Here is a 12363-nt window from a genome sequence, read left to right on the forward strand (position 1 = left end):
CGGTTGTCAGTTAACAGTCAACGCCGTGTGCCGTCTGACGGCCTAAGTTCGTACTACTGTTCTTCTTTGTGACACGCTATCGAGTGTAACTGCGATTTCCGTGATAAGTCGCAGCTATAAATCGAAAGTGGCAACTAAAAAGCGCAGTTAACATTAAAAAAAAAAACACCCCGGACTACAAGTCCATTAAAAAAAAAAAAAATCGCTGTGTGCCATCTCTTGTCCTATGTCCACACCTCATTCTAAGAACCTTGTGTGTCACGAATAGATGTATTATGTGGTTGTGGTCGAAGAAATGAACCAAGAAGCTAATTTGCTCTGAGAAAAATTTTATACCCAGTTGATAATTGGTGCAGCTGAGGAATGTGAAGGCCGAATGAAGCTTTGTACTAATCACTGCCACCCTAACCGGCACCACCTCCTTCCCCTCACCCAGTGTGGCTTCTGGCCTTCCATCTCAGCCGACGACCATCTCCTTAACCTTACCAATCTTCTTTCCCTCCAACTTAACTCCCATTGCTCCGCTGTCTTTGTTTCCCTTGACCTTCAGAACGCCTACGCCTGCGTCCGGCATACCTGGCTTCTCTTCAAACTCCAGACCTATACTCTCCCTATCAATTTCGTCCGTCTTGTGTTGCTTCCTTCCCCTCCCATCGTCCCTCTTATGTCACTACCCACAATTGCAACTCCCGTACCTTCTATCCCTCTGCCGACGTTCCCCAAGGCTCCATCCTTTCCCCTCTCCTCTATCTCCTGTACACTGCTGATATGCCCAAACCTTTCTTGCCTGTTCATCTCCTCCAATTTGCTGATGACACCGCCTTCCTAGCCCTTTATCCTACCCTTCAATGGTCCCAATGTACCCTCCACACCCACCTTGACCAGTTCACCACTTGGTGCAACCAGTGGTTCCTTCGTTTCATCCCCTCCAAAACCCAGGAGATCATCATAGGCTGCACCACCTGCTCCTTCAGTCTCCATGATTTCTACCTACCCATTTATGACCATCCTATCCACCTCACTCCTACCCTCAAATACCTTGGCCTCATACTCAACCACCACCTCACCTGCACTCCCCACCTCCTTGCAGTCCAACACAAAGCTCACAACAGACTACGCCTCCTGAAACACCTGTCAGGCTGGACATGAGGATTGTGTCCTTCTACCATCCTTCACATCTACAAATCCTTGATCCACCCCATCCTTTGTTATGCCAGTGTTGTTTCGATTTCTGCTCCTGCCAGGTTCTATAAAGCCCTCTAAATCCTCAAATGCCATCCACTCATCCTCGCCTTCCGTATATGCCTTCCATCCCCCACATGCATCCTCTGCGACCTCATCCCCTTTCCCCACCTCCTCCACTTTCTTGAACACATCCACACCCTGTATATTGGCCGCCGACTCGATCCCCCCCACCCCCTGGTGCCCCCTTCCTCTCCACCCCAACCTGTTGCCACGCCTTAACGATTGTGTTCTGCCCTCTCTCCATCTCCACATCCTCCACCTCTTTTCCCCAACGCAGCTTCCAGCACCTACCCCTCCCAGATGATAAACTTTGCCCTGACATCTACCTCTCCTAGCAACTCTAACCCCACCTTCCTCTTGCCTCCTCCTCAGGACTCCCTCTGTTCCCCTCCCTTCTCCTGAGCGGCTTTCCCCCTCCTACACGCCCTCCCTATCCCATGCACCCCTTCAGTGTTTCTGCACTCCCTTCTGCCTTGTTTTCCCTCTTCATCTTCCACCCTGCCCGTATCCTGTCTTTTGGTGCGCCTCCTGTCCCCCTCTTTTCCCTCTTTCTCCCGCCCCCCTTCCCCCCTTCCCTCTTCTGACCTCCTCTCCGACTAAACACACAGTAGAAAATTTTAGGGTACGGGATGAAAGGTGAAATTTTAATTTTCATAATTGACTCACAGTGCAATTCACATTAATGTACCATCCCTTTCAAATCACATGACTTCAATGACACACTGTACCAATACTTATTTTGCACATATATTGGTATCAACTATGACTCTTTTACGCTGTAGATTCTTCGAGGGTCATTTTCAATCTTCACAATTATCTCTTCTAGTTGCGGATGGGTTCATAGAGCAATCAGTAATCGAAAAGGGAACTGCGTCTGGGAAATAACGAGGATTATTAAACTTTTATACTGCTACTAATTACTAGCAATATAAATAGCATTATACAACTGGTAATGAAAGCAGTGGAGTGGGGGGAGACTTCATACTTTGCATAAACGATGCCCCTTCATTCATTCACAAACTTAGAAACTGACCTTACTTCTGATGAAGATGGTGTAAAGACACTGTGTCAAGTTTTCCAGTTCTGCTGCCACATTTTGAATTACTGCTGTATCGAGTGACTGATAATGTGGTTCATACCACATAACAACATGGTTAGAATCCTTATTCTAAATGTGAACTCCTATGGTACTGTGTGGTATTTGTGTTACAATTCTCAACATCACACTATCAATATTTTCACACTTGTTCCTTTAATATAAAACTAAAGCCAAAGGAAGAACATAAGTAGAACATACTTAATACTGACTTTCTTGATGAGACGGAATTTGGTCTGTGGTGAAGTGTATCTTTCGTATATGAGGAAGAACTGTTGAAAATATTAATAATGGTAACTTTTTGTCGATTGGGTTACTGAAACGTTACATTAGCCCCTCATAAACACTCGCCTATACAGGGAGAACATATTTCTCGGTTGCATTGACGCAATTCATTTCTTACTTGGGCCTAATGACAGTTACCGGAAAGTAGCATAGATCAATGGAAGCGTCTGATTCCGTTATGTTTGTAGATGTCGTCTTCTTGTGTTTGATGGCGCCCTCTGTGTGTGTGTGTGTGTGTGTGTGTGTGTGTGTGTGTGTGTGTGTGTGTTTTTGGGATGACCGACCTACTTTGCAGCGCCAAAATTTGTTGGTGGTAAGTAATTGTTTTTTTGGGTCTATTTTTCTCGAGTAGTAATGTTTCGTGTGTTTATTGTGTATCGAATGCGTTTTAATTTACGTAGGGATGTTTGACTTCCGAATTTATGAGGTGTTGTGGTTTTGGTCCTGTTTTTCATAGTTGTAGGTGTTGGTTTTTTCGTATCAATAGTTATGGTTGACCTACAGGGTGTTTCAAAAATGACCAGTATATTTGAAACGGCAATAAAAACTAAACGAGCAGCGATAGAAATACACCGTTGGTTGCAATATGCTTGGGACAACAGTACATTTTCAGGCGGACAAACTTTCGAAATTACAGTAGTTACAATTTTCAACAACAGATGGCGCTGCAAGTGATGTGAAAGATATAGAAGACAACGCAGTCTGTGGGTGCGCCATTCTGTACGTCGTCTTTCTGCTGTAAGCGTGTGCTGTTCACAACGTGCAAGTGTGCTGTAGACAACATGGTTTATTCCTTAGAACAGAGGATTTTTCTGGTGTTGGAATTCCAACACCTAGAACACAGTGTTGTTGCAACAAGACGAAGTTTTCAATGGAGGTTTAATGTAACCAAAGGACCGAAAAGCGATACAATAAAGGATCTGTTTGAAAAATTTCAACGGACTGGGAACGTGACGGATGAACGTGCTGGAAAGGTAGGGCGACCGTGTACGGCAACCACAGAGGGCAATGCGCAGCTAGTGCAGCAGGTGATCCAACAGCGGCCTCGGGTTTCCGTTCGCCGTGTTGCAGCTGCGGTCCAAATGACGCCAACGTCCACGTATCGTCTCATGCGCCAGAGTTTACACCTCTATCCATACAAAATTCAAACGTGGCAACCCCTCAGCGCCGCTACCATTGCTGCACGAGAGACATTCGCTAACGATATAGTGCACAGGATTGATGACGGCGATATGCATGTGGGCAGCATTTGGTTTACTGACAAAGCTTATTTTTACCTGGACGGCTTCGTCAATAAACAGAACTGGCGCATATGGGGAACCGAAAAGCCCCATGTTGCAGTCCCATCGTCCCTGCATCCTCAAAAAGTACTGGTCTGGGCCGCCATTTCTTCCAAAGGAATCATTGGCCCATTTTTCAGATCCGAAACGATTACTGCATCACGCTATCTGGACATTCTTCGTGAATTTGTGGTGGTACAAACTGCCATAGACGACACTGCGAACACCTCGTGGTTTATGCAAGATGGTGCCCGGCCACATCGCACGGCCGAAGTCTTTAATTTCCTGAATGAATATTTCGATGATCGTGTGATTGCTTTAGGCTATCTGAAACATACAGGAGGCGGCGTGGATTGGCCTCCCTATTCGCCAGACATGAACCCCTGTGACTTCTTTCTGTGGGGACACTTGAAAGACCAGGTGTACCGCCAGAATCCAGAAACAATTGAACAGCTGAAGCAGTACATCTCATCTGCATGTGAAGCCATTCCGCCAGACACGTTGTGAAAGGTTTCGGGTAATTTCATTCAGAGACTACGCCATATTATTGCTACGCATGGTGGATATGTGGAAAATATCGTACCATAGAGTACATGTGTGTGTGTTTACTGTTATATTTAGCTTGTCCCCTCCCTAAAATCCCCATTCCCGCGGTTCTCTTATTTATACGTATTTACGTGTGTTTTGCCGTGTGTATCTAGTAACATCACATGCGCTGTTGTGGAGACGCTTAGAATAGCCATTTCAGTCATATTGACAACGTCACGGATCAACGCAAATGGGTGGAATCGTACACCTCCATAATTCCAATACCATATCTCGATATCGCAGATTTGCGTTCCACTATTTATACCATGGAGGTAAAAATAAGAGGAGTTGTCATGACGTCACAAACTTGAAGCCGATCCAAGAGAAGGTCCGCCATGTTAGCTACCCCAAAACATTCGCTTCTGGTGGTTTGATTCCGTGTAGTCGTGAAGTGTTTTGATAAAAAATGCCGGCTTGCGTCGCTCACGGGTGTACTAATCGTTCTGATTGTAGTCTAAAGTTTAAACAAATCACATTTCATTCGTAAGTGGACTTATTTAAGTGCTATTTTCTTATATATACTTGAAATTCTGATGCACTGTAAAGTTTTACAGTATGGTTTTATTTCTGTGATTTAACTTTAGATTTCCTATCAATCCAAGGCGAAGAGCTGTCTGGAAGTGAGCATTACACTTGATTTTCACTGTGTGGTTATTCTGAAGTAACTGAAAAGTCCTGGCAAGAAATATCCTGGAAATGGGGACTAATGTTTTAAAATGCAATAATTTAATGTAAAACTAATGTAACTACATGTAGATAATTAAATCTTCAGTAAAATGTGTGGAACACCTGTTACAGTGGTTAAATTATAAATACTTAAATGGTTACATATTTGTTAAAGCAAAGTTCCCTATCGAAGTCCAGGCTTAAATCATTACATTAATCACTGTGTTGTCGTGTTACCCTGTAAATTTCTGTTCTTTGCCACACTGAATGTCATTTGGTAGGTACAATTTAAAAAGAAAGCAGATGTGGAAATTGCAATGGGCCTGACAATCTTAAATTCAGTTCTGTTCCTTCGTAATTTAACGTATTTTTCACTTTGTTGACATGACAGCTGGCTTTTTTATATCATCCCTGCATACATCTATGGGACACCAAAGGAAATAAGGTAAGTTTCTTGCAAACGTGAACATTTAAAATTTGCATTTGACTTGAAAATGCAACGAATACAAATCGGTGCCTCTAAACTATCAATCATTGTTTTTGGAGTTCTGGCTTTATCAATTATCGACACAAACACAGTGAAAGTGAATAGAAATGGATTACAAAAGCACGCTTTTCATAGCACATACGTCTCTTCTCGGTTATTCTAAGTGTATAAACAAAAAGGAATTACAGTACTGAGGCAAGAAGCGTAACATTTTTACGTATTACTGTATCGAATACGCATTTAAGACCAGAAAAACGTTTGAAGTTGCGTCCCTTATGCTGTGTTGTTCACTAAAACCGAGTAACATTTACTATATAAAACAAATATCACGTGCACACGACATAAATAAAGAACAAGAAGCAATTGTAAACACTCGTCTGCTAATGTTTTGGGGGATCCAAGATGACGGCAGGCCTCGCCCACTGGCTTCAAAACAACGTACAGCGCAAGTCTGTAGCGCCATCTCCCCTTATTCTACCTCCATGATTTATACTGTGCAATATGTCAATATTTACAGCGTGGATCACTTATCAACCCACGCCATCCAGAAATTTACGGATGTATTTCTAGTTTTGGCAATAACATTAATTTTGTGTCGGATGATAAATTATAGCTTGTAATATCTACTTATACTACGAGCTTAACTTCAATTTAAAAGCTCGCGAAGAATTATGTACACTATAAGGTTTGTAGAAACGTTCCTGAGGTATATACGAGTTAATTGCTAACAATAAACATTTGTTTCATTATTTCCTTTCGCATCCCGAAAAGAAAATGAAAAGCACGAATTTGTACTGGTGCTGACATCAAACGGCAGGAATATGCTACTCATGCCTGTTGACACGAATTGCCAACAGATGTCAGGAGACTAACTTTCCATTGCTCGCTTGATCTGGAACGACGCGGTGCAGACGGTGCAAAACGCCTTGTCGTTTCTGTTTTCGCACTTCGCAGTAGTGATGGGCTAAACTGCGACTTTCCGATATCAGTGATTTCTGTGAATGCTACTTTTCAGTATCTGTTATTCTTAACTGTGATTTGTCGCAGATAAGAGTCGCAGTTAAGGAACCTAAGTCGCGTATCCCTCCGCCACTGCTATTTCTGCTACTTCCGCGATTTCTGCGACTTCTGCTACTTCTGCGATTTCTGCTACTTCTGCGATTTCTGTGACTTCTGCTACTTCTGCGATTTCTGTGACTCCTGCGATTTCTGCGACGTACCACCGTATGAAAAAGTTACATCTGTCCACACAGAAAATTGCATCACAACAAACCTGTCATTGGTAAGTATGTTTTACGTTTATTCTTCCGTTGGCTTTAATTTTGTATTAAAGAAACAACTGTGAAAATATTAATAGTGTAATTAATATGTAAGTAGCCGCACAGTACCGTAATAGTTCGTGTTTAGAAAATGAATTCTAACATATTGTTATGTTCATAGGTACCTGAACTACATTTCAGTCACTCAGTAAAGAGATAATTTAAAATATCATTGTCAACAGATCTGAAGAAATTGCCAGTCTTTAGACCGTTTTCGTCAGACGAGATGTTAGTTTCTAAGCGTTTTGATGGACTTAATTACTTCAGTGAGATCGTTCTTGCGAATGTGATATAGCAAATATTAGCAATCTACTCTGTCAATTATATTGCTAGTAATTAGTGACAGCAAAAATTGTTTAATAATCCTTGTGTTTTTGCAGACGCAGTTCTGACTGATTACTGGTTGCTGTACATATCTATCCACATCAAGGCTGTTGAGAGAGACTCGCGAAGATTCAAGACAGCTCAGAGGATTTGCAGTTTAAAAGTGAAATAATTATGAAATAAGTGTGCGACTGATTAAAGTGTTTTATTGAAGTTGTTGTGCGATTTGAAAGATATAATAAATGTTAAATACATTGAGTGAATAATAAAAATCTCATTTACCACATGTTAAACCGTCATATACCCGTAATTTTCCGCCACTTATTTATTGGTAAACACTTGTTGGATACAGACGTGCCGCCCCCCCCCCCCCCCCCCTTTCTCCACAATCTTGGTGTGACACTGACCTGTAACATATCCCGAAGTCTACAATATGCATTTTGAGGCTGTTGTTATGAAAGTGGGAAGTACAGATCTTCCAGTTAAATCAGGAATAGCTTGAGTGCATTACTTGAAAGTCACACAGGAAAAGCTTACTTATGTAGGTGGTAGTAGTGTCGGCAAAAAGTTCTTGTGTGTGAAGTTGCCATGTAGAACACCAGGTGTAAAACTTTTCTCCCGAGTCTTGAATTGTGTCGGAACAAAAGTGAGGCATTCATATGACTGTTTTCATTTCTCTACACTTATACAGATGTCTGAGTTCTGCTGTGTTAACATTGCAAAGTCCTGTAGGCACGTGGAGTATTAACCAAAACTGTCATATTGGAAGCAGAATCAAACACATTTGTTACGTTACTTGATATTTTCAGGAGAAAAAGGCAATGTTGCTTCTTATTAATATAATACATTCAGAGTCACAGCAGTATTTGACCAACCATAACTGATGCTGAATGTGCATGTCGTCATATAATATGAAGGGCTCATTTCAATAGTGGTACAAGTCCATTACCTACACTTTTCTGTCTATAATGCTTCTGAAATTAGTGATCCAAACAAACATAAATAAAGGTTCATTTCTAGCAAGAAGCCATATGCTTGAATATTTCTGGTATCTCAACTGCAGATTTTTCAGCGCTCATTTAACTTTACGACTCTATATATCTCAAAAGTAACAAAAATGGACTTGTACCACTATTCAAATAAGCCCTTCATATGCACACACAGCACATCGATCTCGTGAGGCACAAGGCTCTCATAACGAAGTACGTACGTCGGTCAACAGATGACACTAGGAAAAGTATGTTAACTGCGCTTTTTAGTTGCTACTTGCGACTCTTAGTTGCGATTTGTCACAGAAATCGCAGTTTGACTCGGTAGCGAATAGCGTAGTATGAACTTTGCTCAACAGATGGCAGTGCTAACTGCGCTTTTTAGTTGCTACTTGCGACTCTTAGTTGCGACTTGTCACGGAAATCGCAGTTAGACTCCATAGCGTACCGCAGAGATGGACGTAGTACGAACTTTGACCCACAGATGGCACTGTTAACCGCGCTTTCTAGTTGCTACTTGCGACTCTTAGTTGCGACTTGTCACGGAAATCGCAGTTAGACTCCATAGCGTACCGCAGAGATGGACGTAGTACGAACTTTGGCCAACAGATGCCACTGTTAACCGCGCTTTTTAGTTGCTACTTGCGACTCTTAGTTGCGACTTGTCACGGAAATCGCAGTTGGACTCCAAAGCGTACCGCAGAGATGGACGTAGTACGAACTTCGGCCAACAGATGCCACTGTTAACCGCGCTTTTTAGTTGCTACTTGCGACTCTTAGTTGCGACTTGTCACTGAAATCGCAGAAAGCAGTGCTAAATTCGACCAATAGATGGCTCACGTCTTTGAATGTGAAATACTATTTGCGACTGCTAACTGTGACTGAAATCGCAGTTAGATTCTGTAAAGTTGCTACTGTGATATCTGTGACTTCTCAGTCACTGTGATTTCTAACAGATACGCGATTTCCTGCCCACCACTACTTCGCAGTGATCTTAGCCAATTAGCCACGTGTGGATGTATGCGTGAGTTGAGAAGATTGGGTTGTATGAATAAAAACGAGAACATTCTCCAGAGTTGATACTCAGAGCAAAAGAACATTCTCAAAGAAAGTTCTCAATTTCGTATGAATAAAAACTAGGAAGCATAATCTCTGACCCTGGAGTACTTTCTCTCTACCTCCCATCCTTACTGAGTAAGTTCTCGACAAAGAGATTAAAATCCAACATCTTTGGTTCTCAGTTGGTTTCGTTTGCGTGTGTTTTGTGTTAGCGAAAGTTTTCTCAAGTTATTTCTGGGCCGAAATGGAAGACTCAGAATTAGCCTTTATCAACGTTATTAAAGATTACCCTGCAATCATCAGTAAATCACAAGCTCCGGCCGCAAGAAGAGAGAAAGGGGATTGTATTAAAGAAATACACCGTTATATGGTTAGTTTCGGGAAAGAAATAACGGACGGGCAGATAATGAAGAAACTGCACAATATGAAATCCCGTATCAAGGCGAAAACGGATGTTAATAAGACGGGAAACATTAAGATTTCCCTGAAAAATTGGGAGCAGATATTTTTAAAGTTTTTGGACGGAGATGACTGCAACCCAACTATCCACAGAGTTCCTGGTAAGTCCCATACTTTCCGATTTTTTTATTACGCGCTTAATGCTTTGAAATTGTGATTCAGAAAAATACGTATTTTTAATATGTGAAAATGAAACAATGTTTGGTAAATTTCGTCTACTATATCACTACTTTTAAGTAAAAGTACCACAGTGTACTATGCATGAAATTGGACGAACCCCTCCCACATTTCTGCGTAAACCTGTTTGGTGTATTTACTAACTAGAAACTGAATCCTGACACACTACTATTACTTTTTTTTTTTTTTAATTTTCATTAGGAGCTTGTGCAGTAGGTGGTGGTTCCACCTCTGTCATCACTTCACCAAGGAATTCGGAGGTAGCTGACACAGCCTGCACATTGTATGAACAAGAGTCAATTTTGCAGCTACCACTAATTGTTCCAGCCGACCATATGGATCTCGTGGGCCCCGAAGTCGTCTTACCTTCTCAATCGTCTGCTTCGGGGCATGAGAGTGTGCCTAAACGTCGGAGATTAAGCATGGAAACAGATGAGACACGTAATTTGTCTACTCCAGAGCTCAAAGGCTGGTGCTATTGTATCAATTGGACATACTGAAACGAAAGCAACAGAAATTGATGCGTGATGAAGATAAACAATAAAACAAATTGTGTAGTGTCTTATTTACATACCGAATTTTATTAATAAAAACATCTTTTTAAGTGAATGTTCATTTACATTCCTCATTTACCGAATTCTATATCCCCTTACAAAAATTATTCAGTACAAATGTCTTTTCAATGTAACAATAAGAGTAATATAATCCAATTTGAAATGTTAAAAAAGTGTACGCACTTATATTGTTGTGTCTGGCCAGTATCTTCACCACATCATTGAAACAATTTCTGGTAAAGTAAAGCAAAAAGAGTAATTTGTTTGTATTTTAAATGCTGTAGGTTAGACAGTTGTGCATTTATTTACTGTAGCACCTGGCAAATATCTTCACCACATCCTTGAAACAATTTCTGGTAAAGAAAAGCAAAAAGAGTATGGCTAACTTGTTTGTATTTTAAATGCTGCAGGTTAGACAGTTGTGCACTTATTCACTGTAGCACGTGGCAAATACCTTCACCACATCCTTGGAATAATTTGGGTAAAGTAACATAAAAACTTGTGTCATCAATCTGCTGAAGTTACAGTACAGAAATTACATTAAGGTTCCAGCAGTTCATGTTAATCTGTTGTGTCCAAAGCTATTTACAGTAGTATCTCTGTTCCAGTTTGAATAGTTACATGATAAACAATTTTTGTTGAAAGTAAAATCGATGATAGAGAATGAAAAAAAAAAAGCACTAACAGCATTTTATTACGTAACATCAGAGCACTGTGCTTTATTTTCATGAGGGAATAATTACTGTAATTACAAAAAATATCAAATTGGGTTTAATTATTCAATGTTTGGGCAGACACCCATACATTACAGTTGTCGTATTACATTTACAATTTCCCGTCTTCTATTTGTTCCACGTACACGTACGTTTGCTGCTTCCTCTTCTCCCAGTACTGGAAGATTGTTGTCATCACTAGGTGCCTCAAAATCCTCATCCCCTAAATGTTTTGCTACGTTGTGCAAAACAAAACAGGCTATTATCACACTGGGGATTTTTGTTTGGGCAAGCCTTATTTTATTTTGCAGAATTGGGAAACGCCTTTTCACCTGCCCAAAGCACCATTCGATTATCACCCTTTCCTTAGAGTGAAGTCTGTTGTATGCCCTCTCATCAGGTGTTTCGGGATTTTGAAATGGTGTCATTAACCACGGTGCAATGCCATATCCTTCGTCTCCTAAAATTAGGGCGTTGCACTGGTTCTCACGCAATATACGATAGACATCGGAGTTTCTCCATATCCTAGCGTCATGTACAGACCCTGGCCATGAAGCATCAACACTCGTAAACATTTCACTGTTGTCACACGTCGCCTGCACATTTATAGATGGAAAGCCCTTTCGATTGACGTATTCGTCTCCATGTGAAGAAGGTTTCATTATAGGTATGTGAGTGCAGTCTAGGGCCCCTACAGCACATGGAAACTTGTATCTCGATTGCCATTTAACTTTCGCTGTTTCTAGTTCGTTAATATTTCTCGGAAATCTGATCCACAACGGTGCTTTCCTGTTGACCTGTTGCAGAACATACGAAAATGTTAGTGATACTGTAGTCTGGTGTACTCCCAAATCTTCTCCTACACTTATCTGAAAGCCTGGATCCGCTAAACAGCGCAAAAAATTTTCATTTTGCATTCATTGGAAGGGGTGTCTCCTCTTTATTCGTGATTTTCCGGAAGAAAGTGATTCGCCACACAATTAATGTTTTGACTGTTAAATCTATACAAACTTCTACAGTTCCTTTCTTCTGTGTTCCTGCCTACTACGTATATCTTTTTTTGCCCTTCAAGAAACATAAATTCCCCCATTTTCGCTAAAAACACTCGGTAACGCTTAATCA

At 41.2% G+C, this 12363-nt stretch overlaps 1 protein-coding gene across 1 annotated transcript in view; it reads right to left on the minus strand.

Moving 5' to 3' along the window:
- LOC124775975 (putative nuclease HARBI1) overlaps positions 1–11903 on the minus strand; it is a 42526-nt gene extending 30623 nt beyond the window's left edge. Inside the window, exon 1 of the mRNA XM_047250815.1 lies at positions 11338–11903. Coding sequence (XP_047106771.1) covers positions 11338–11903 — 566 coding nt within the window. The remainder of the gene's footprint in view (positions 1–11337) is intronic.
- Positions 11904–12363: the final 460 nt, after the last annotated feature.

This window comes from Schistocerca piceifrons, chromosome 2 (assembly GCF_021461385.2).
Source record: "Schistocerca piceifrons isolate TAMUIC-IGC-003096 chromosome 2, iqSchPice1.1, whole genome shotgun sequence".
Lineage (NCBI taxonomy): Eukaryota > Metazoa > Arthropoda > Insecta > Orthoptera > Acrididae > Schistocerca > Schistocerca piceifrons.